Source organism: Drosophila sulfurigaster, chromosome 3, assembly GCF_023558435.1.
Source record: "Drosophila sulfurigaster albostrigata strain 15112-1811.04 chromosome 3, ASM2355843v2, whole genome shotgun sequence".
Classification (NCBI taxonomy): Eukaryota; Metazoa; Arthropoda; class Insecta; order Diptera; family Drosophilidae; genus Drosophila; species Drosophila sulfurigaster.
This window is the reverse complement of record NC_084883.1, coordinates 206,603-233,718: the sequence shown is the minus strand read 5'-3', so window position 1 is coordinate 233,718 and position 27,116 is coordinate 206,603. Positions and strand designations below refer to the sequence as shown.

General features: G+C 39.0%; 1 protein-coding gene across 1 annotated transcript; it reads right to left on the bottom strand.

The window, feature by feature from the left end:
• Positions 1–11,754: 11,754 nt before the first annotated feature.
• Positions 11,755–13,095, bottom strand: LOC133844822 (myosin-9-like). Its single transcript, XM_062279088.1, has one exon. It carries the CDS (start codon positions 13,093–13,095, stop codon positions 11,755–11,757), a length of 1,341 nt encoding a protein of 446 aa, XP_062135072.1.
• Positions 13,096–27,116: the final 14,021 nt, after the last annotated feature.

Sequence of the window (27,116 nt, the reverse complement as noted above, 5' to 3'; positions counted from 1 at the left end):
TGGCAAGCAAGCGCCAACGGTCCACAGAGAGTCCCAAGCAAGGGGCTCCAGTGAGCAAGAGGCTGCGAACACCTAGCTCCACCAACACGGACTCGAACAAAACGAGAAAGAGAGCAACGGTTACTGAAACTGCCAGGCGGCATCTCACCGTTGCTCTCATAGACAGAGGGGACCCTAACGGGAAAATGTCTGCAGAGCGGCGGCGGTTGACCCATAGTAAGCTGGTCGACGCACTGCTTGTTAGGATGGAGAATGTCCCAGACAGTCCAATGCCTACATTCGAAGGCACTGGCTGGATGAATGGTGTCAAGATCCTGACATGCAAGGACGACCCAAAGTTGCAGTGGCTGTAAGCGACCGTACCCAAACTGGACGGACTGTGGGAGGGGGCCAAGCTGGACGTGGTGGACAGGAATAATATTCCGTCCATGCCGAAGGCGAAAGTCCTTTTCCCTATAGTTGTGCAGGGCGAGCGGGCGCTTCAGCTGCTTAAAAAGCAGAACCCGGCCATTCCGACGAGTGATTGGTCCGTGCAGAAGGTTGATGAACCTTTACCCAGTGGTGGGCAGCACGTGATCGTTCAGATCAACAAGGAGGCCGAGGATCTGCACCTCCAGCACCTCAGCTTGACTGACAAGACGGAAGAGGTGGGGGAGGAACTGTCCATGCAGACGGGCCCCCCGCGAGTATGCTAACCTCTAATGAGTGTGCTGCAACTCAACCTCCATAAATCCAAAACGGCTTCGGCGGAGCTACTCCTTACCCTGGAGGAAGTGTCCTCCTACGCGGCTTTGATCCAAGAACCGTGGATAGCGTCGGGCAACACGGTGGCTGGGTTGAAGTCGCCTAACTATGATTTGTACGTCCCGACATTGGTAAGTAGATCAAGAACTGCCATCCTTGTAAAAAAAGGGGCTAAAAGCTCATCTACTACCTAATTACAGCAATGACGATCTAACCGTGGTGGTGCTGGAGAGTCATGAAGGATGTTTGCTGCTGGCATCCTGCTATATGGCCCACAACAAGCCGGCTCCACCTGACGAGCTGCGGAGGCTGGTGGACATGGTCTGCTCCTCCAATAAACACATTATAATCGGAACGGACGCCAACGCCCACTATTGCGTCTGGGGAAGTCCCGACATTAACGACAGGGGTGAGTCAGTTCTTGATTTTATCCTTAACTATAAGCTTAGACTAGCCAATAGAAGTGAGGTATCTACCTATGTAGGTCCCACCTCTAGTAATGTGCTGGACTTAACGCTTGCGACTGAGTGTACCAATTTAGAAGAGTGGAGGGTCCTGGATAGACCCTCCTTCTCGGATCACAAGTACATTAAATTCACCATTCCTTTTACCAGGGTACTCAGCCGTTCAGAAATCCCCGTAACACGAAGGTCAGGTTGCCCGGTCTCGATGAACTTTCGCCAGCAATGCTGTAAGCCATCAAGCCCACAATTGTTCCGTGGCTATCGGGTATCTATTCGGCGTGCCTCGCATGGGGTCATATCCCCACTCTTTGGAGGACCTCGAAAATCATTTTCTTGCCCAAGGCGGGTAAATGCAGTCATGTGGTTCCAAATGACTTCCGGTCTATCAGCCTAACCTCTTTCCTGCTTAAAACGTTGGAAAAGCTACTTAATTTGCACATCAAAAGCAACTCAATGCATCTGTTGTCCCCAAATCAGCATGCGTATGCCAAGGGCAAGTCCATTAAGACTAGGGTTGTCGAAAATTTTAAAAAATATCGTATCGATGATATTTTTTTTATCAAATAATATGATAATAATATTTCTAAATATCACCGAAAAATATCGATATATTTGATATTTTTGATTTTTTTTAATAAAAATGTTTTTTCCTGGATAATAAAAAGAAAACAAGTTTTATAAACTTACATGTTTTAATTATATTTTTAATCAACATGTCTTATGTCTTATATGTATCTAAATTTAACATCAAGCCCAATTGGCAGAATTTAAAGATTTTAAAAACACTCTTTGTTTTATGTGTATGTCCGTCATTCGGCTCCTAGCATCGCTTATTGCGCAAGTGGGACGACAAATTCGATGAATTACCGCTGGTTTTAATTGTTTTCTCACAATGAATGCACTTCGCGGTGCCGCCTGTTATATTTGTGTAATTTGATTTAACATTCATTTATATCTTTATTCTTCTGTCGAATTTCAATTATTAATTTAAGTTTAAATTGAAAGTTTCAATCGACGCTTTGAATTTAGAGTGACCAAGGAAAAAAATATCAAAAAAATATCGTGATTTCGATATTTGGGCAAAAAAAATATGACGATATAAATATATCATTTTTAGAAAAAAAATATCGATATATTGATATTTTGATATATTATCAACAAACCTAATTAAGACAGCTCTCCATGCTCTAGTGGCCTCCATCGAAAAAGCAGACCATTTCAAAGAATATGCTTTGGGAGCATTTCTTGATATTTCAGGCGCCTTCAATAACGTCACTACGGACGCTAATATGACCTATTATTACCTCAGTTAACACGGCTCCAGCGATCCACAGGTGGGTCAACTGCCTTCTTTGTGACAGGCGGGTGGTGGCTACGTGGGGCGATGCAGCCATTACAAAGGAAGTGCGTAATGGAACTTACTTTACGGGAAGTTAAAACATGGGCCGAATCAACCGGGCTCAGCATTAACGCGGACAAAACGGACCTTATCCTCTTCACGAAGAGGTATAAGGTACCTGCGTGGTCCCCCCAAAAATAGGCTGCACTATGCTAAAGCCGAGCCTAGCAGTAAAATACCTAGGTGTGGTCCTAGACAGCAAACTGTCATGGAAGCTCAATGTGTTAGAAAGGGTGAAGAAGGCCACCGGAGCCTTGTGCATGGCCAAAAAGATGTTTAGTTGCACTTGGGGCCTCTCTCCTAATCTAATGCGGTGGATATACATCTCAGTTGTATACTATCCTCGCCTATGGTGTTCTAGTGTGGTGGCAGGCCACTGAAAAAAGGACGTACCTATCCATCATGGAAAGGACACAGCGTCAAGCGCTACTGTGTATCACAGGCGCTATCAGGTCGACGCCAACTAAAGCCCTCGAGGTAATAGCTGGTGTCGTACCGTTGAACCTTTACGCGCAATCCATAGTCGCAAAATCTTCCTTAGGATTGCCGCAACTGGCAATCCGGGTCTGCTAGGCTATGGTCACAGCGCCATTGGTAGGGAGACTAGTAGAGACTTGGACTATACTATCCCCCTTACCAGTACTGACCATATTAACACAATATTCTTGGAACCGGACTGCCAAAGTCCAAAGTTGTCCTGGACAGCAGAAGATCAATAGAGTCGCTGAACGCATCTGCGGTCGTGCGTATCTATTGGATCCCAAGCCACCAGGGCATCGATGGCAACGAGATCACAGACACTCTCGCCAAAGAGGGAGTGGGGCTCGATGTCGGTAACATGTGCAATGTTCCGATATCCCTGAGAACTCTAGGCAGTGAAATTGAGGTGCGTGCAAAACTGCAAGGCTGATGTGTGCCTCTACAAACAAAAACTTAACCAAATTCGTCATGCAGCTTTCAAGGAAAGACTGCAGGCTAATGCTGGGCATTTTAACTGGTCACTGTCTGTCAGCTGTCCATGCTGTAATGCTGGGCATCACGAACAGTGATCAGTGCAGGAAATGCAACGAACCCGGGGTTAAGGAAACACTTGAGCATCTTCTCTGTAGATGCCTAGCGTTATCCCGACTCCGGCTGAAATATCTTAATTCGCCGTGCCACAACGATTTTCGGGACGTTTCAGGGCTACCTCCTAGGATGCTGCTGGCTTTTACCAAAAACGCATCCATACTGTGCGACTTCTGAGACGAAGATACGCTACCGGTACAGCTACGGATCTGTGTGCATAGAGGCACTGCGATAGCTCTTGTGGTAGAGTGCAAGCCCAACATGTTGCGGTAGTCGGGTTCAAGCCCGCTCGATGTTATTAAAGAAATACTTTCGTATGGGCAAAAACACCTGCTATGTACGTATTGTATTTACATGCTCGTTTATATTAGTATCTGTTTGCATAAAGGGTTCACAAGCCCTGCGATGGCTCTAGTAGTAGAGTGCAAGCCGAACATGTTGTGGTACTCGGGGTACTCGGGTTGAGCCCGCGCTCGGGGTACAAACTTTTTTAATGGCATATACAATAATTACTATAGTAATTGTGGTGGACGAGTTCGAATCCCGGTCGGTGGTGCTCGAGTTCAAATCACAATCGAGAATACACGTTTTTTTTAACTTTTTGAGATTGTTACAGCAATATTTTGCTTTTATTCAAAATGCGGGTATCTCACAGTCGAGCACACTCGACTGTAGTTTTCTCACTTGTTTTAACACACTCCGGTGTATGCAACCTCTTCGTGTTGTTTTATTCTAAATAACGACAAAGTTTGCACGCTCTTAAAACCAAACGCGCGTATTACTATTATATAGTAATATATCCACCACCAGAATAATTTCTCGTACATGACAAACACTCATCCACCACCAGAATAATTTCTCGTACATGACAAACACTCATAATTATTCCCCTATCTTCCAAATTCTTTCCCACAAATCATATCATAAACATAAACATTTGTCGCGATGGCACCAACTGTCACAAACAAAAAAGATCCTATTACATTGGCGATCGTGCCACTTCCAAAAATCCAAAGTCCATTAAAATTTTCCATTTGCAACTTGAGGACTCAGCATTACTGCACTAACACAAACACAAAACATCACACGTATGTTAGCCCTAAGTCGTAATAAGAACTTTCATGTTAGAGCTCAACATATTGTGAGTTTAGTTTTTAAAGACACTTTCCTCACTTAAGACGCGTATCCCGCGAGCTTATAAATAAAAATAAAGTAGTCTATTAAGTAAACAAAAATAAATCCTTGTGTTTTATTTTTTTTTTACTGTTCGTGCACCGCGAACATCTAATTGGCGCAGCCGGTAGGATACGTCGTGCTAGTTACTGAATCAACAAAGCAGTCGTGAACCGCTAGAAGGACTTTAACATTGTCCTGGGTGAACGCGTCCTATTTGTGAACTATACAAAACGTATCCGCGAAAAACATCTACGTGCGTGAGTGCGTTATTAAAACGGTAATACAAAAAACCTTGTAAAAAATCCGTCATAATAAAAAACTCAAAAAACCCGAACCACGTGTGCAAATTAATAACAAATCAAAAATGGCAACTGAACTAACAGAAGCACACTTAAACCAGTGTATAAATCAAATCAAACACGTGCCAGCGTTTGATAACGGAGCAGAAAATTTGGCGGCATTTATAAAGAGAATAGATTTTATTCTGTCTCTATACCCAACAACTGATGTACGCCAAAGCAGCGTAATCTTCGGTGCTATTGAACGACAACTGGATGGAGAAGCCTTGCGTACATTCCAGATTACGCAATCCAACAATTGGATGTCGCTGAGATCGTCCCTAATCGAGGAATTCAGGACACAGACACCTTATGAAGAGTTACTAAGAAGACTATACAACACAAACTGGAATGGAAGTCTACGTAAGTTCGTCGAAGAGCTCGAGAGAAAATTCTATATTGTTAGCAATAAGTTAGCACTAGACACTGACGGTAGCACAGCAATAATATACAGAAATGCACTAAAAATTACTACAAAAAATGTAATAACCAGAAAATTACCAGACAGGATATACATGACCTTAGCAAGGCATGATATAACTTCAATAAGCAAGCTAAAAGCCGTTGCTCAAACAGAAGGTATTTATGAGTCTTATGAGACTCAGAATAACCATAAAAGTGAAAACAATAGTCGTAGGAATCAAAATAAATCTTACGCAAACTATTCAAACAATTCTCATTCAGATGATTCGTCCAATTGAAAACCACAAATCAATTACTCAAATTCAAATCAGCATAATCAAAATCTTCACCAAGAATTCAATAAAAAACTAAAAGAAGCTCAAACCCAAAACCCTTATAACTATTCGAGGGACACCTCAACAAGCCGTGGGCCTAACCCACCGGTAAAAAGACAAAGGGAAAGCCAAAGTGGCCAGTTCAAAATGGAGCAAGGTGAAAATTTTCATCAAAGTGCCTCGGAACTAAATGCAGAGCAAACACACCATATATAAGAATCAAAATGAATGAAGTAAACCTAAAATGTATCATTGATACAGGTTCTTCAATAAACCTTTTAAAACAAAATATTTTCAGTTTTCCAATTCATAAAAATCCAATCAATGTTCAAACAATTAATGGCACTACCGAATTATCAGAAAGTATACTTTTGGTCCCAGCAGACTTTGCCCTACAAAACAAAATTTTACATTCATAATTTCTCTGAAAATTATGATATGCTATTAGGAAGAGAATACTTAAAAGCCAGTAAATCCCAAATTGATTACGAAAATGGCACAGTTACATTAGGAGAATATAAATTTACATTTCAAAACGAAGAAGAAACTTCTGAAGAAACTTACACAGAAGATTGTGCAACTCCACCCTTGACCGAAGATAGGCCATTCAACTTCGCAATCGAAGATGAATTAAAAGAGTGTAATGAGTTCAGACTTGAACATCTTAACACAGAAGAGGTAGAAAAACTAAAAAAGGTTTTACATGAATTTCGCGATATTCAGTACCGGGAAGGTGAAAATTTGACTTTCACCAGTACGATTAAGCATTCAATTCAAACGAAACACGAAGACCCATTATATAAAAGACCCTATAAATACCCACAGGCTTACGATCAAGAAGTCAATAAACAAATCAACGAAATGATAGAGCAGGGCATAATTAAAAAATCAAAATCCCCTTATTGTTCACCCATCTGGATTGTTCCAAAAAAAATGGACGCTTCAGGAAAACAAAAATTCCGGTTAGTCACTGACTACCGAAACCTCAATGAAATAACCATTGACGACAAATTCCCCATACCAAATATGGATGAGATCCTAGACAAGTTAGGCAAATGCCAATACTTCACTACGATCGATCTTGCAAAGGGTTTCCATCAAATCCAAATGGATCCCGATTCAATTGCAAAAACTGCCTTTTCAACCAAGCATGGTCACTACGAATTTACTCGTATGCCCTTTGGGCTTAAAAATGCTCCAGCGACTTTCCAGCGCTGTATGAATAACCTACTTGAAGATCTGATCTTCAAGGATTGTCTAGTTTACTTAGATGATATTATTATCTACTCCACTTCATTGGAATAGCACATATCATCCATTTCGAAAGTCTCAAAACTTCGGCAAGCAAATTTGAAATTACAATTAGACAAATGCGAATTCATGAAAAAGGAAACTGATTTCCTCGGGCATGTAATCACCACGCAAGGTATAAAACCAAATCCAAACAAAATTAAGGCAATTGTTGAATTCCCAATACCAAAGACACCAAAAGAAATCAAATCATTCCTAGGTTTATGCGGATTTTATCGCAAATTTATACCCAATTTCGCAAATATTGCAAAACCCATGACAACAAAGTTGAAGAAAAACGCCACCATAAACATAAAAGATCCCACTTATGTGTCAGCATTTGAAAAATTCAAAGTTTTAATAACGTCCGATCCGATACTAGTTTATCCAAATTTCGAGAAACCATTCTCATTGACTACAGATGCTAGCAACTTCGCTATAGGCGCCGTTCTATCACAGGAACACAAACCCATTTGCTATGCAAGTCGAACTTTAAACGAACACGAATCAAACTATTCAGCTATAGAGAAAGAACTATTAGCTATCGTGTGGGCAACCAAATATTTCCGTTCTTACTTATTCGGTAGAAAATTCCAGATCTTAAGTGATCACAAGCCACTAGTTTGGCTCAGTAACATTAAAGAACCAAACATGAAATTACAAAGATGGAAAATCCGATTAAACGAATACGATTATCAAATCAAGTATTTACCAGGAAAGGAAAATAACGTAGCAGACGCACTTTCACGTATAAAAATAGAAGAGAACTTCTTAGGAGAAGATGCAATTAGCACAGGAGCAACTATACATAGTGCTCAAGAGGACAGTCAATATCACATACCAATAACCGAAAGACCTTTAAACTACTTTAACAGGCAAATAGAATTCATAAAAAGTGACGATAATAAAGTTGAAACAACTCACTATTTTCATAAACTTAACATTAAAATTTCTTACAAGGAAATGACTAACCAATATGCCAAAGATATGATAAAGGAATATCTTTGCTCGAAAAATAGTGTTGTCTATTTTCATGACGAAATAGATTTTCCAATTTTTCAAAGAGCCTATTTAGAAATAATAAGCCCAAGTAATATAACTAAAGTAATGAAAACAAGCTTAAAATTAATTGACTTACAAACCTTTGCAGAGTTTAAAGAATTAATTTTAAAAACACATAAAAAGTTGTTACATCCAGGTATAGAAAAAACAATAAATTGGTTTAAGGAGAAATATTATTACCAGAAGCTAATACAAAATCTAATTAATGAATGTGAAATTTGCAACATAGCCAAAACCGAACATAGAGATACAAAACTCACGTTTGAGATAACACCCGAAGTACTTAATGTTAGGGATAAATATGTTATAGATTTTTATATGATAGATAAGAAACAATTTCTTTCTTGTATAGATGTTTATTCCAAATTCACAACATTAGTTGAAGTTCAAAGTAGAGATTGGTTAGAAGCTAAAAGAGCTTTACTAAAAGTTTTTAATGAAATGGGAAAACCCATAGAAATAAAAGCAGACAAAGACTCAGCATTCATCAGTGCAGCTTTGCAAATTTGGTTACAAGAAGAAGGCATAAAAATTAACATAACAACAAGTAAAACAAGAATATCAGATATAGAAAGGTTTCATAAAACTATAAATGAAAAGTTAAGAATAATAGGAAGCGACGATAATATTGAAAATAAAATTACAAAGTTCGAAACAATATTATATACTTATAATCATAAAACAAAACATAAGGCAACTAATAGAACTCCAGCAGATATTTTTATTTATGCAGGAACCCCTGAATATAACTCACAAGAGAATAAAGTAAATCAAATAAATAACCTCAATAAAAACAGAAGTGATTTTGAAGTAGATACACGATTTAGACAAGCCCCATTGGTTAAATCAAAAAACCACAAATCCTTTCAAAAAGACAGGTAACATTAAAAAGCTCGATGAAAAACATTACGAAGAAACGAATAGAGGCAGAAAAGTTACACATTATAGATCGAAGTTTAAAAAAGAAGAAAGTAATTAACAAAAGTAAATATGTTAATTCCAGCCCAAATGATGAAACATCCTAAATTGCTGATGTTACTTATATTGTCAATTATTTGCACAACCGTAAACGCTCAACAAATCGAAGTAAATCCCATTCAAAATGATCAAGGATTCATCCTATTTGAGTCAGGAACAATTAATTTACCAATATCCTTCGAACATCATTGCTTAACTATATACGTAACACAAATAGAGAACTCTTTTGATTTATTATTAACTCAAAGCCATATCTTTAACAAGTACCCCCAAATAAAATATTTAATGAATAAATTAGAAAAGCAAATGGCAGGTATCAGAATAACAAGTCGTACTAAACGAGGTTTATTCGATTTCATAGGATCATCACTTAAATTCCTTTTTGGCACATTAGATGAAGAAGATAAGAAACAATTTGAAAACCAAATTAACATAATTGCCCATAATTCAATTCAGGCAAATAATCTTAATGATTTTATAAATACATTTAATCAAGGTATTAATATTATAAATAATCAAAGCAAAATTTTGGAAGAAGAAAAACAATTAAATTCATTAATTTTTAACATTGAACATTTTACCGAATATATAGAAGATATCGAACTAAGCCTACAATTAACTCGCTTAGGAATATTTAATCCAAAATTACTTAAACACGATCAAATAGATCACATTAATCACGAAAAATTGATGAATATTAAAACTTCTGCTTGGTTCAGTACACTTACAAATGAAATTTTCATCATGTCCGACATTCCATTGAGTAATCTTGAAACTAAAACTTTCCAAGTAATCCCATACCCAGATAAGAATGGACAAATCATCAATGAAAATGTTGAAGGAAAATTTTATCTACACAATAACTTTGTTTCAAATTCAATTTCTAAAAAGATTATAAATGACCAATGCATAACTAATATAATAAAACATGAAACCCCAGTTTGCACTTTTAATAAATATCGTAAACAAGAATTTATACAAATAGTAGAGCCGAATATCATAATAACCTGAACTTAACCAGAACCAAACTAAATCAGAATTGTAATGATTTAGATATGTACATCGAAAAAGATAAAATAATAAAAATATTTAATTGTACTATTGAATTAAAAAATGTTAAAATTTCAAATAGAGCACAGCAATTTACAACCATTATGTTCACAGAGTACAATGTAACTAAAATAGAACCACTATCACACATTGAAATAAAAGAAATGATTTTGTATAACAATAGAGAGAACAATAATTATAAATATCCAATAATTATAATTGTACTAATATTAATCCTCATTGTTATATACAACTTAGTGAATAAGAAAATTAAAACACTATTCAACATAATAACACAAAAATTTGTAAGAACACATGACACAGACATAAGTGCTAATGCTGAAACCGATAATATTGAAATTCCAGTCCCACTTATGTACCCTGAACTAAACGCTTGAGGACAAGCTAATCTCTATAGGTTGGGGGAGTAATATATCCATCTCCAGAATAATTTCTCGTACGTGACAAACACTCATAATTATTCCCTATCTTCCAAATTCTTTCCCACAAATCATATCATAAACATAAACACTTGTCGCGACGGCACCGACTGTCACAAACAAAAAGATCCTATTACATTGGCGATCGTGCCACTTCCAAAAATCCAAAGTCCACTAAAAATTTTCCATTTGCAACTTGAGGACTCAGCATTACTGCACTAACACAAACACAAAACATCACACGTATGTTAGCCCTAAGTCGTAATAAGAACTTTCATGTTAGAGCTCAGCATATTGTGAGTTTAGTTTTTAAAGACACTTTCCTCACTCAAGACGCGTAGCCCGCGAGCTTGCAAATAAAAATAAAGTAGTCTATTAAGTAAACAAAAATAAATCCTTGTGTTTTATTTTTTTTACTGTTCGTGCACCGCGAACATATAATTATATATATATATATATATATATATACATATATATATATATATATATATATATAAGGCTAGTTGCCTTAGTTTTATTATAATATAGTAAGTTATAACGTAAGTTTAAGATAATATAAGTTTAAGATAATTGATTATTGATAATTTTAATACTGCTGAATACTACGACACGCACGGCTGTTCTGCTTTACTGCTGTTCTCGACTACTGCTCTCCTTGTGCTGCTGCTCTACTCGTACTGCTTGTTCCTTCTGTCGACTCCGATTTCTGCTCACGCCGGCTACTCGATACTTCTTCACGTCGACCAATCGATATCTGCTCATACCGATATATCGATGTCCATTCACACCGACTCATCGCCCTTTCCATCTTACATTCGGCCACCCTGATTCAGTCATCAGCCTCTGATGACCAGGCTTCTTCGTTGACCTCAGCATAACGCCATAGCTTCATGTTGTCGACGCTTGTAGCGGTATTAATAGGCCCTTCTGTGTTACCAACTTTACGCACCTCATATCGCCCGCTACGCTTCATTTTCGTGACTTCATATGGCCCCAGATATTCGCTAGCTAGTTTCCTACCAGCCACAAACTGCGTACGGCGAATGGCAACGAGATCTCCCAGCTTATAGCCATGTTCATTCTTCCTGTTTTATCAAACGCTTTTTTGTAGTTATCCTGCGCATGCTGTATTTCATCTTTCGCTTCTTGCCGAGTCTTCTGTCGCTCCTCGTCGAAACTGTTGTACATTTCGTCATCTAGCATCTGTAGAATTCTGCAATCGGCATCATTTCTCATCTTAACGCCAAACATAAGTTCGAATGGTGAGCGTTTCGTTGACTTGTGCGTGGTACCATTGATGACTCGCTGCACCTTTGGTACAAACTTAAACCATTTGTCGGGCTTATCTGCAGACAGCTTTGAGATTATGGATAAAATTGAGCGATTAACGCGTTCGACTTGGCCGTTTCCTCTTGGGACTCCGGTGGTGCTCCAAATGTGTTCGATTCCATTCTCCTTAACATACGACTCAAATGCAGCTGAAGTAAATGCCGATCCACGATCGCTAATGATTCGGCAAGGATTTCCGAAAACGTCGGACCAATTCCTCAGCTTCTGCAGAACTTCCTCACTGCTCGTGGTTTTAGTTGGATACAACCAGACAAATTTTGTGAAGCCATCCACAATTGCAAAAATGTGTTTATACTGCTTGGTCGTTACATCCATCTTTTTGACAACAACTAGGCGGCTAGCAAAATTAGATGTGGACTGCCGAATTACGCCTGTATCCAGCCACTCATTGATTTGATGTTTTACTGCTTCAGCCTCGCTAACAGCAATTCGACTGGGTGCCTGCCGAAAAAGCATAATGTTGGCATCCGGCACGATCTTGAGTTGAATTGGGTACTCAGCTGTTTTCTTCATCGCATTGAAATTGCCAATCATTGTTTCCATTAACTGATTTGATTCTACAGTTTCCTTTTCGCGTGCCTCACGCTCGGCGGTGTCGCGCTCCTGGGCGATCTGCTCTGATATGGCTTTCTCCTCGGCGAGAATCTTGTCGAAGTTCTTCTGCTTCTTTTCTAGTTCGAGCACCTTGGTGCGCTGTGCTTCCATCTCAATGATCGCATCCTCCAGCTCTGATTGGATCTTCTTTTTGCTCTTGTCCAGGCGATCGTTTTGCGCCATCAGCTCCTTGACCTGTCGCTCCAGCGCCTCAATATCCTTGTTGAGTCGCTCCTTGCCCTCTTCGAGTTCCTTGGCCAGTTCGCGTCGCAGTTTCTCGGCCTTGCTGCGCGCCACCTTCTCTGCCTCGAGATCCTCTTGAATCTCGGCCAGCTGCGACTCCAGCTCACGCTGTGCCTTCTGTGCGGTGGCTTTCGTGGCCGACTCCTCGTAGACAACATTCATGTTAGGTGCAGCCTTGCAGTTTCTTGACATGTGCCCGTTTTCGTTGCACCGAAAACACTTAACCTCACTCTGGCAATCTTTTCGAAGGTGCTCGTTTGCGCCACAATTAAAACAATGCTGCTTCTTCTCAGTTTTAGGCTGTGCACTGTATTTGTTTTGCTTGGCTGATTTTGTCGCTTCTCTTCTTTCTCATTCGTTTGGTTACTTTCATAGACCTCATACTTTTCTCTCAATTCTTTAAATGATGAACATCCGTACAAAGTGAATTTAAAGTCGCTTTTGAGATTCAAGCCATCTACAACGTACTTTATCACTGACTGTATGTCTATAACTCCACGCGCAGCAATACATTTCATTTGCAGCAGGTAATCGTGAAAATTTTCGTCTTTGCGTTTCACACGCTCAGCTAATTTTCTATTAATTTCGGCGCTTGACACATTTCCCATAGCAAATTCTTCAATCAACTTTGTTCGCAATGTATTATATTCGAACACTGCAGTTGACTCCAGAAATAGTGCCGCTGTACGAGTCATCTTGGCGCGCGCTTGGACATATTTCTGCTTATCACTGAGTCCGTATGCGTCTGCGTTCAACTCAAAGTTTTGAAACCATGCCACCACTTGCATACTATTTCCATCAAACTCGGGTATAATTTTTGCAAAATTTTCCACTACCAGCTTTCCTTCATCTTTTTGTGTTTCGTCAGCTCGGATTTTCAAGGTTAACAGCTGTACTAGCTGCTGCAGCATTTCATTATTTTCGGTCATTATATTCATTTCTGCATGTGTGGTTTTGCTCTCTTTCTTCTCAGCTTTATTCTCCATCATCTTTACGCTTTTTCCAGCTTCTTTTTCTTCTGCTATCCTCTGGCGCGATCGCAACGAGTATTGTTGTCTCGCTTGCACTACTGGCGGCTTTTGCTTTGCTTTTGCTCTGTTTTTTTCGAATTTGTTCCACTCATATACACACATACAGCTGTAACGGTGCTTTTTTTCAAGAATTTCACAACCGCTTGCAATTTACGTATGTATGTTGTTTTTTTTGACGAGCCTTCTAATTCTGCTGCTGCTGCTTTGGACGATTCTGTTGTTGTTGTTGGACGAGCCTTTTAATTCTGCTATTTTTTTGGACGAGCGTTTTACTTCTGTTGTTTTTGGACGAGCGTTTTACTTCTGTTGTTTTTTTGGACGAGCGTTTTACTTCTGTTGTTTTTTTGGACGAGCCCCCAAATATAAGGCTAGTTGCCTTAGTTTTATTATAATATAGTAAGTTATAACGTAAGTTTAAGATAATATAAGTTTAAGATAATTGATTATTGATAATTTTAATACTGCTGAATACTACGACACGCACGGCTGTTCTGCTTTACTGCTGTTCTCGACTACTGCTCTCCTTGTGCTGCTGCTCTACTCGTACTGCTTGTTCCTTCTGTCGACTCCGATTTCTGCTCACGCCGGCTACTCGATACTTCTTCACGTCGACCAATCGATATCTGCTCATACCGATATATCGATGTCCATTCACACCGACTCATCGCCCTTTCCATCTTACATATATATATATATACATATACATACGAAACATATACATACACATACAACACACATACATACACTTATCCTTTCATACACGACACTTACACACATATACACTCCGTATATAGTCCATATATTCCATATACATTATATATATATCATATCCAAACTTTTTCCATATATGTATATGAACAGCAGAAACTTGTGAATCGACGAGTTTAATAAAGATTCACGCTGCTGTTTGTGTTTTATTCAACATTTTGTATTTTCCAACAGCGATATCTCCGTCTGTTTTTTGTGTCGGTCTTATTCACTATCCTGTGACAGCCGAAGTTCCTCTCCAATTTTTGCTTGCTTTCGGCTTATCTTGAGTTTTTGTCGAGAAAAGGACTCTAAAGAGACTGCCGAAGCATAGTATGTCCAAAAGCCAAAAGAGTAAAAAAGACTCTAAACTTTCATTAAAGCTTCCGACCACAGCTCGCCGCTTCGCCCGCTCCTTCGGGGTCCAAATCCGCCACTCCTGCCGCTCAACTCGGAGTCAAAGTTGATCGTCCGTCGCCGTCTGCTTCTTCGTCGGCAAAGACTCCGTCGTTGCCTAAACCTCCAACTACACGATCCGTCCAGGCTAAACTTAGCAACGTCGTGCGATGGCTCTCAGCAACTTCGTCGCCGTCTCTGACAGACTGGTGCACTTTGAGAGTCGGGTCAGAGAGCCTGCAGCCGAAGACGACAGTGTACACACGTACGAGATCCGTCGTGATCGGCTGCAAGCCCTCTGGGACAATGTCGAGGCCGCTTATGCCACGTGCGCTGATGCACTGCATCGAGACGGCGACAACGAAGGCATACAGGCCATGGGGGCGAAATATGACCACTGCTATGCAGTGTATGAGCGGTGTCTCGCCCGTGTAAAGGGGCAAATTACCCAAGTTTCCGGGTCCACCAGGAGTGAATCATCCGCTCCTCCTGTGTACTCCAGTGGCTGCCGGCTCCCTCCAGTCGACACCGAAGTATTCCGAGGGGATTACTTGCGGTGGCTGACCTTCCGTGATCTTTTCACGGCCATCTACGTCAACAGTCCGAGGTTGACTCCGGTTGAGAAATTTTTCCATTTGAATTCAAAGACCGCAGATGAGGCCAATGAAATCGTAGCCAAATTTCCGCTGACGAACGATGGTTTCGCGTCGGCTTGGAGTGCTCTCTGCGAGCGATTCGAAAACAAGCGCTCGTTAATAACGAGCCAGTTAAAAATTCTCTTCAACCTGTCCACGGTTTCGAAAGAGTCTGGGGCAGCGATTAAGAAGCTGCTTGGCACAATTCAGCGGTGCTTGACCGCTCTTGACCACTCAGACATTTCAGTTTCTAGTCCTTTCTCCGACTGCATCTTGGTCTTTCTTTGCTCATCCAAGCTCCCCAAACTTACACTCTCACTATGGGAGCAATCATTGGTGGACAAGTCCAAGATTCCCGCATGGCCGGACATGAGCACATTCCTCAACAAGCGTTATCGTACACTCGAGGCTGTTGAGGACGTGAAGCAAACTTTCAACTCGCAGAACTCTACCGCTGGACCACAGCAGAGTTCAAAGCGAGTTAACTCTTTTGAGCACAAGTCACATGATTTGCCTCTCTGAGTGACTCGGGCCTTGAAAGAGTTAACTCTGACCGGGTCTGTCCAAGCTTTCTTGAAATGTCGGTCAATGATCGGATGATCTACATCAAACAGAAGAGCCTCTGTTTGAGTCACCAACTCCGAGAGTTTACGAGTGCGCACAATTGCTTCACATGCAAGGAGCGGCACCACACTCTTCTCCATCGGGGCGATAGTGCCCACAATGGTGCCTCTTCCTCTTCCACTTTAGCCACACTTCCCAACATACAGTCCACTCCGAATCAATCGCCAGCTAATGTGCAAAATTACTTTGTTATTAACGCTCAGAACATCCTTCTCGGCACGGCGGTTGTCAATGTGTGCCATCTAGGTACTACATACACCGCACAAGCACTAATCGCAGAAGTTATGCAACTTCAGCATTGGTTCTCCAACGATGCCGAGGCTCCATATCGAGACCTCAGCGTTCGTTATTCCACAACTGGCAGACAATCTGCCATTATTCCGTGTGCCGAAAGGCTTTCTAAAGAATCTACCAGCGATTGAACTGGCAGATCCATACTCATACAAAAGTGCTCAGATTGACATCTTAATTGGCGCGGATATCCCTCCGTCAGTCATTCTGAGCGGCTCCCGGCCAAACATTTGTGGCTCACTCCTTGGGCCGTGTTTGGTTGGATCCTCACCGGCCTCGTCTCCCTGAATGTGTCGACAACTGTCTCTGCGTTTTCGACGAGAGTCGCCATCCAAGCAGACTATCAACTCGACAGATTAAGTTCCAAATTTTGGGAGGCGGAGGATATTCCGTCGAAGCTGGTTAGCTGCGAAAACACAACTTCACGCAGCAGATGTGGCAGATATCGGGTGACATTCCGGAAGCCCGTCACCACTGCTAATTTTTATCTGCCTCATCATTCATTCAAACCAGATAGGCACCGACACAAAGACGAATAACCTCCTACTTCGTTTCTCTATTCGTCGTCCTGTGCTATCCTATACTGTCCGGTTCCATGTGTCAGTGACAATGTAAAGAAGGTAATGCATGCCCGTCTCCGTGTGGATGGGCCTCAAGTCTGCACCAGGCGGCCACAGTACCTTCTTTGCCCTGCTCAACCCGCTCGTACTCAATGTGATGTACTTCCATTACATGATTGCTGCCATAGGACCCAAGTACCAGAAGATCATTTGGTGGAAGAAGTACCTGACCACCTTCTAAATGTTGCAATTCGGGACCATCTTCACGCAACAATTCCAGTTGCTGTTCCGCAACCAGCACGGCCACGTTCCCGTTCGCCGTCCCCCCTCCGACCTGTCGATGGTGAAAATTTGGAGCAGTTCCGCAACATTACGCTTGCCGAAGAACGCTGGTTCCAGCCATCGATGGTGTCCCTGGTGCTCGGCACTGATGTGTATCCTCACATTATTCAACCTGGCATCCTGCCGAGCACCAACGATTTGCCAATGGCCCAGAACTCCACATTGAGTTGGATTCTGTCCGGTCCATGTGGACAATAAATCCGTTTGCAACTCATTGCAAGGGGGGGATGTCGATGCCAGATGATGAGCTGACAGTGTTAGTATACTGTGCGTATGTCCTTGTCACACGCGCAGTCATACTGATCTAGTTTATCCTCATGCCCTGTCACCCTGCCCTCTTTTAGTGCTTTTCTACATAATTTCTACTTTCGCTGACCTGCACAACATGTCCTGAAATTTTGGATGCGATCAGATAAAAATTGTGGAAGTTATTAAGGAAATACTTTTGTATGGGCAAAAACGCCTACTTACTAGGGGTTTTAGTTGCTTTGGCCGATAATCTGGTATATTATGCCGGTATATTTTGAATGTGGTACTATATAGATATAACAAATACACCGTTCGGTATATTTTTAGTATATTTGCATATATTTTGTATATTTTGAAAAAATACCGCAATATTTTGCTTTTATTCAAATGGGTAGTGGGTATCTCACAGTCGAGCACACTCGACTGTAACTTTCTTTTTTGCTAAATACGCGTGAGCAGCGAAGCTTTTTAAACGCTGCCATAAGGTGTCAAAAACAGTTCATTTTGAAAAACCGGATAAAGAAAAATCGGATAACGCGGGAAAAGCGCATAAAAACGATAAAACAGTAGATAAAGCGGACAAGTCGAAGAAAGTGGTTAAAGTCGATAAAGTGAACACAACAGCCGATTCGGATAAAACGGACAATTCTGACGCAAAACATAGTTCGGGTAGTGAGATGAAAAAAGAAAACAAATCCGAAAAGAAGAAAGACGAGGATGTCCAATAAACCTGAAAAACCGGATGAAAAAGACTAAACATTGGAGCAAAAAAGATAAGACCCCAGCGGAAAAGTCCAATTCCAATGAGAACAAGGATAAGGAGAAACCCACGGCAGATAATAGGACAATGTTGAGAATGAACCCCTCAGCGTGGTAGAAACTCGCGAACAACAATCAATCCGAAGGGGAATCGGAAGACTCGCATTAAATGTCCGCAAAACGCAGTCCCAGCGAAAGCAAACGTTCCAAAGGCAGCAAGTCCAACAAGAAAGGACGATGAGCCGTGGGAAACCGCAGTCGAAGATGATCAAGGAAAAAAAACTAAAGTCCGAAGAGTTGCCCAAGTTGCCGAAGTTAAAAGTGGTGCCCATGTAGGGCACTCGTGTTGCTAAAGAATGTTGACTGCAGAATATCCTGTGTTTCTGCTAACTTGCATTTAGCAGACAATGCCACAAATGGTAGCGATCACGCTACAATTCAGAAAGCGATCACGCTACAATTCAGACTGCAAAAGCTCAGGGTTATATGTATGTCGACTCTGTTAGAAACTTAGTTTCACTTCTGAAAAAACAGCGAGATAATAATGTCCAATCGAATTTTACAAGAAACGACTTCTTAATATCAGATTCTTCGAACCAGGTAGACGTTCGCGATGATCATGAGAATATTAATAAGCCTTACTATGTTAGTTATTGTTAAGTGCAAAAATGATAAAAAAAAAAGTTTTAAGTGGCTTTACAGTGAAAAACGAAACCTAAGAACAAAATGCCTATAGTGAAATACAACACCCCGAATCAAATGTGCAATGTGCAGCAGCAAAAAAAAATAAGTAAGAAAGTTTCAGTGGAGTGTGCTCGACTGTGAGATACCCGCTACCCATTTTGAATAAAAGCAAAATATTGCGGTACTATTTTCAAAATACAATACCGAAAATATTACAAAATACTAAAAATATACCAAATGGTATATTCGGTATATCGATGTAGACCCACATTCAAAAAATACCATACACTGCGCATTATACCAGATTGTCAGCCAAAGCAACCAAGACCCCCAGTATATATGCGTTTTTATACCCGCTACCCATAGGGTAGAAGGGCCGCGAATGGAATGAGTTAACAACAATGTTGACACACCAGAAGGTGGCTAAGTGCATCGACACCTGAAATGCACTCAGCCAATTCTGCAAGCTCTGCAAAGTCTGCAGAACATCCGCCACATGCCCTGGGTCAGCACATCGATCGTGGGACACTTGCGCAACGCGGGATCGCAAGCAGCAGCGAGTGCCACATGCCCTGTGTCAGCACAATATCCATCGTGGGACACTTGCGCAACCAGCGCCAACGCGGGATCGTCAGCAGCGACGGCAGCAGCGGTAGCGGCAGCGAGTTTTCATTATAAGAATTAGAATTGTCATAAGTTAGTTCCATTTTGGCAACCAAATAAAGCAATCGCTTTTTTTTAATAAAACAAACATAACGTTTTGTTAATTTATGTAACAGGTAGAAGGAGGCATCTCCGACCCTATACCCCGAAAATATATTTTTGATCAGCGTCAACGTCCGAGACGATCTAGCCATGTTCGTCTGTGTGTCTGTCTGTATGAAACACTGGATCTCAGAGACTATAAGAGATAGAGCTATAATTTGTTTTCGACAACATTTGTTATGTTTGCAAATCAAAAAAATCGAATAACAAGCGTAATTTTAAAGCTAGAGTTGCGAATTTTGGTATATACAATAATTACTACTGAAGTTATGAAATTTTCCTGAAAATTTTGTTGCGATAAGATAAAAATTGTCGGAGTTATTAAAGAAATGGGTAAAAACGCCTACTTACTAGGGGTCTTAGTTGCTTTGGCTGACAATCTGGTATATTGTGCCGTCTATGGTATATTTTGAATGTGGTACTTTATCGACGATACCAAACACACAATTTGGTATATTTTTAGTATGCTTACAGTAATTTCGGTATATTTTGGGAAAAATATTGCAAAATATATTTCTTTTATTCAAAATGGGTAGCGGGTATCAAACAGTCGAGTACACTCGACTGTAGCTTTCTTACTTGTTTTTTGTATGTATGTACAATCTTATTAAATGTTTTATTACTGCCCATTGCTAACATGTGCTACTTCGATGCCGCGAAAAAATTGTTTATACATATGTTACATACATATGTACATATATCACTTTTGGCATTTTAATAAACACTTTATTTAATTTCACAACTCTAAATGATTAGTGGTAACACTTCAGCCAATTTATCGATCTTCGATGACACTATCGATTAGAAATAAATTCACGATCATATGAAATGCACATAACCATCGGCAATAAAAGAACAAGCTCCGATATTTTCATTCCACAAAGCATATACATATGGGCATTTCCCAAAGTCGCGAACGTACGTTCGTACGAGATAAATTAAAAAAATAAAATCAAAAACAAACGTTTCCTGAAACTTTTTTTTTACTCTTCGATAGCATTTGTTTAGCTCTTTGGTTAGTGTAATTTATGGGGCTTATCGATTTTTAATTTTCATAATATTGTCAAAAAACATGCGGTCGCGAACGTACGCAAAATGGAAGTCGACTTTGGCTTAATACAGTAAAATGCAAAACTCTGCGAATTGAGACGGAATATTTTAAAGAAATAACTTTACTTTTTAAATAGAATCATGTAGCTTTCTATTAAGTCTACTCCCAAGAAAATATCTCCATTTATTTATTTTTAATTTAATTAAGTTCCGGTCGCGAACGTACGATTTTTCCATGTTGTTTTATTTATTAAATTTTTATTTTTACCACAACTTTTTTTTATTAATAACTTCATATTTCATAAAAACATACGGATTTAACTCAATTTAAAGTGTCTAATAACATTTAAAAGCAAAAAAATAAATTTTTATTAAATATGAAATATGTACTGAAATTTATTAATAGCAAGAAAAATATGTAATAAATAACTAACAAGTAATAAGTAACTGCAAACAACATAGTTTTCAAAAACAAAAACAAAAAAAATTTTTTTTTTTTTAAATCCATGCGACGCTAGTAAAAATCGACATAGGCTTATAGGTAAGGTCGCGAACGTACGCTACTTTGACAATCGATAAAAAAAGATTGGTTTGAGTAACCCCAACGATTTTTTATATTTAAAATATATATACCAAAATAACTTAACACGCGAAGTTTCATTCACCTGCTTGCACTTAATGCGAAGCAATTCGGTCGCGAACGTACGATTTGAACATAGATAAGAAGCAAAATAAAAATTAACAGTTAATTGAACATTTTTTCGCTCACTTTGAATTTTTTATCTTATTATTGGATTGCTATTAAGAGATTTGGTAGAAAAAATACAAACATATCTTATGTTTTTCTTGTGAAATAATTAATCAAAAAAATGCATACAAAAAAAGCTAAAAGTGAAAAATTACATTTTTTCAGTTTGCAGGCAAATTTTTTTTTATAAAAACAACGGATATAGCCTACGGATCCATTGTATTATGAAAATTTGGACATTTCTTTATGACATTATACAAAAAAATACGATGAATGTGAAGATTTTTTTTTTCGGTCGTGGTTTACCATTTTTTGGGAATTGCCCATATATATTTCTTACAAAACAAACCGTTTTGTCGCAAATACATTTAAACCTAGAATATACTAGATGAATTTTAAAATAAGCTATATATAAAGCTATAAGCTAGATGCAAATTTTACAAGCTTTTCCATTTTTAACTATACTAGAACTAGCTTATAATAAGCTGAACTCGCAACACTGCAGCCGCAACATAGCCAGCAGCTTGGTACCGTGTAGCTCGCGTGGAGGTATGAGAGCGACGTTACGCCGTACAAGTTGCCCAGCCATTTAGTGCAAATGTGATGGGTAAGCTCGATGTGGCTCTTTTGAGCCAAAACTGGCTCTTTTTTTTCTCGTTGGCTCTTTGGCCTATTTTTATTGAGTTTGGCTATTTTTTGCTAATAGCTATACAATTTATTTTAAATTTGAAAAAACGGATTCATTTTTTATTAATGCATTTTTGTTGCAATTCTAAAAGCGATTAATGTCTGAAACCTAAAAGTGTCAGATTGAAACTAAATTGTTCCGCTGGTATGGTAGCTCTAAACAAGGTATGGTATTGTTATGATAGCTTTCACATGTGCTTCTAAATTTGGCGGAGATTGTGTAAGTAAAGAATTCATGTACATTTGTGTATCTCTGAATTACTAGAAGATCAATCTAACAGCATTAAATAATAAGACAATTTTATTTGGAACTTATGGTCCAAATAACACTACGATTTGGTTTCTCAAGAAAAGACATAAAAATTTGGTTTTAATAACTCCTGCCAAAGTTATTTCCGCTGAGGAGTGGAACATTTTTCCATTGCTAAAAAAAATTTTAAATACCTCTGCGAATCAGAGTTTGACAGAATAATAAATCAGTGGAAAATGTTGAAATTATGAAACGATACATGGATTAAATTAAAGTGTGTTAATTTTGTACACGACTTATTATCACTCCCACACAGCTCTGCTGCAGCAAAGCCAAAATTTTTTGCAATTAACAGCATAATGCTATGCAAGGCTTTAATTAATTAAAAAAAAAAAAACGCACTAAGTTTGATCGCACCAAAATTTTAAATTAAGATAAGATAAGTTACTCATGATATGTCTGACAAAGACTTAAAAAAAGCTGAATATGAAAAATGGTTTGTTTATGTTTTTATATTACTCTCTTATGATAAAAGTTAAAAAAAAATCAAAATACATAATAAATACAAATTTTTTTTTCATTAAAAATTTTTGAAGTGGCAACCGTGATTACAGCTGCAGCGCCTCAGCACAGCGACTGCGGAACGACATGTTCAGGGTAAAGATGTTAGTGCCGTATGACGTTGCATGTTCAGTGCGAACATGAGGATGGCTACTCATATGTATATGTATGAACCAGAGAGATGCAAGTTGCATCATGCAACGATCACAATTTTTTAAATCTTACCCGATCAAAGACTCGGATTTTTTGTGACTCAAAACTTAGCTTGAACAAAAATGAATGATCGTAAGCAAGCATGTTCAAAGCGAACATTCTGTTCCAATCAGTGCTGCCAGATTCTCTGGAGTAAAAGTTGCTAGATTAAAAAAAAAAAATTGGTAAAAATTGTAAAAAAAATTGCAAATTGCAATTGTTCTTTTAAGTATGTACATTTTTAATTAATTTGAGAATGATATATTGAAATAAAAAATAAAAAAATTAAAATAAACAGGATTTCATATCTTCTATTGTTAACATTACAAAAAACTTAGAACTTCGTCCAATTCTTCTGCTTCCTTACTATCCGTGTACTTGTCGTTTCCTGAAATTTTAGCTAAGTACTCGTAGGGAACTACATAATTGTGGCAACATTTGTAGTCTAATACATATATAAAATTAATATTTATTTTTTTTTTAATTATTTAAATTCAAAAATTACCTTATATGCAATATCGCATTTAATGTTTTAAGGCTCATACAGTTACGTAATTTATTTTTTGATATATTCATTTGTGATAATATACGCTCAACTTTATCGTTCGACCATGGCAGGGAAAAGATTTTGAGCTCAAAATCTGCTAAGCCACTAAAAGTGTATTGGTTCAAGTAGCTCATATAATCGAACAGTTGAGTTAAATACAAGTTCCGATTTTATTGTGAACTACTAATCGCAATTTTTAAAGTGAATGGCAAACAGGGAATACTAAATAAAAAGGCTTTAAGTAAAGTATAAATGAAAAATTGCTAAAATAGCTAAAATTGCTAAAAAAAAAAAAAAAAAATAAAAAGTTGCTTAATTTGTAGCTAATAGCATTAAAAAAAAGTTGCAAATTTTTTGAAAAGTTGCTAGATCTCGCAATTAAATTGCTAAACTGACAGCACTGGTTCCAATCACTCTTGCTTGGTTCGTAATGATTTTCTTCGATCTGCTTGCATTCAAATCGATCACACTCATACCGTTTGGTCATACCGGGTGGTTCGATTCAACCCGATCTACTATTTCATCATAAGCCGAAACTTGCGCGAGTTACCAGACCAGTGGCCGAGGGAGTCTCATTTGCGAGAGAATTCTGTAATATGTTAGAAATACTCACAAAATAAAAGCACTGTGCTGTTTGGAGAACAGAATAAGAAACATGTGTGTGTATGTCAGAATCTATGAGTGTATTATCGTCAGAGTTGCATAGAGTAGGCTTGGAGTTGCATAGAGTAGGCTTGGAGTTTCCGGATCGGCATTATTCCATGCGGCCGGAGAGAGGGGTATGTTAACTCCCCCCCAGTCCGAAGAGAAGGCCATACAGTCAACCATAGGCGTGAATGGCCAGAACGGAGAAGGATAGATCGGTGACGTGTTGTTGGTGTATGCCACGAACTCCGACGATATTTTGAATTTTACTTGTTGGTGTTATGGTTTCTTGTCTCTTAACCGTTTTCCCAATTTTTGGCTTGTGTAGTTTTGGACCTCTAGTTGTTAGCAAGGTGACACCATTGTCTTTATCCACTTTGTGTTGTGAAAATCTGTGTCAACTTGTTTCTACGATTTTCTTTCCTAAATATCATATCAGTATGTTCGACTTGGACTGGTGTCTCTCTGTCCTCATTTAATTTAGTCAACCTTTTTCCTGCGTTCGCGTTTAAGTGCTCCTCCACGATATAGGACATAACTGGGCGGCAGTTTCGATGTGAGTAAGTCAGTATTTGAAAGATATTCCTGCGTAACGATAATAATGGACACGGATTGCAGTTGATTAAGGCGCTAATAGTGGGCGAAAGTGAGAGACTTAAGTTTTCCAATGATGGGTCATGGCTATATATTTGACATTGTGCACAATAGTCGCGCGGAACAAATGCAGTTCGATGAGATATTCCAGAATGTTCGCATTTCATCAGATGATCAGCGCATTGAGGACTATCATCTTATATATAAGTTGTTTGAGGCTCGCGGGGGTCTCCATGTGGTTGCCTATATGTAGGTTGCCCAAGAGTCTGGCTTTTGACGTCCTACTGAAGAAGATTGTTCACCGAAATCAGAAGAAGTTGTTGGAGGTCTGGGGTGGCAGCAGTGGATGGGATAGTTTCCATGATGACGAAGTCTTGCAGCAGATAGCCAGTGATCCTCAATCTATTTATCTAAGTGCACCAGAGCGTTGGCATAAAATGCAAAACTGCGACCATCAAAGTGATGATTGTATATGCGTAAAAAGTGAAAAACCTGGACCTGGTGTTGACAATACTGAGCCTATCGCAGGGGGCAGGGGCAGGGGAAGTCCTTGATGGCTTGAATTTTCAGTGGGTTTGGTTTCACTCCTTCCTGAGTAACGATGTGTCCCAAGAAATCGATTTCCTTCCTTAAAAAGCTACATTTGCTCGGTTGGATTTTTAGGTTTGCGTTTTGTAGTCTTGTGAATACGGATTTAATATCTGCTATATGTTTTTGAAGTGAGGGTGAGAAATTGAATAGCAACAAAAAAAATTGGGCATTGTTTGAAATTAATTCTATCCGTATAGTCCCGAATTTTAAATGTATTAAGTACAGTGTGGATGTCCACATCGGAGGTTAGGTTTTTGGTTTGATCTTCATTAATAAGTGTTGGATTTATGAATGAATAGGTTGATCCAGTATCTATTAGGAATTTTAGAGTGTTTGACGCCATGAAGTTTGGTGATAATAAAACAAATGGCAAGGAAGATCCGTGAGTCTTCTTGCTTATGTACCCGACTGGCTTCCCGAGGCTTCTAGTAAAAAATTTGTGTCATCGTTGATGTTACATAGAAATACGCCTGGATTATTGTTGTTCCTGTCTTGGTGGTTTAGAATCTGATCTGATTTGCCATTGCTGTGAAGGGGTTCCTGCCCTGTCGACCATTACTTTCGTTATTAGAATTATGTTGACTAGAAAAGCGTCTAGTATTATTGTTATTATGGTTTTGTGTCATTCTGAGTGCATCCGGAAGAGTATGTAGCTCTCTAACAAGCATTTCTTCCGTCTTCTTGCTAGAGTATAGACGCTTGAGATTTGATTTAATATCATCCCAACTGAGGAGTACATCGCAGACACGTAAGTGCTTCGTCTGCTCTGCCTTTAATCTTGTCACGGATAGTTCCAAGCAAGTACTGTCCGCATGTTGCTTCGTCCACTGATCCAGCTAACAATAGTAGCTGTTCTACTCTACTTACAAATCTTTCAAGATTGTCAGGTGGGCCTTCATAGGTGGGCAATTGATGTACAAGTCCTAGTAATTGATGTAGATTCAGGCTTGTGCTTATAGGAATAGATGAATCCATAGCGTTGAATTATTATTTGTTTCTTGAGTAAGAAATAGATATAATAGATATTAATTATTATCAAGAATTTCACAAGCGAGTGACATGTACATATGTATGTACATGTTTACATGGCATTTGTCGAAGTGAACAGTATCACTGTGTGTGATTTTTTTTGTAATATTTGTGCAGTTTTAGTTTATTTATTCGTTCATGATTGTTTGTGTATTTCACAAATTAATAGTAAATTTGCGTTAATGTAAGTTGATAAATGAAAACGA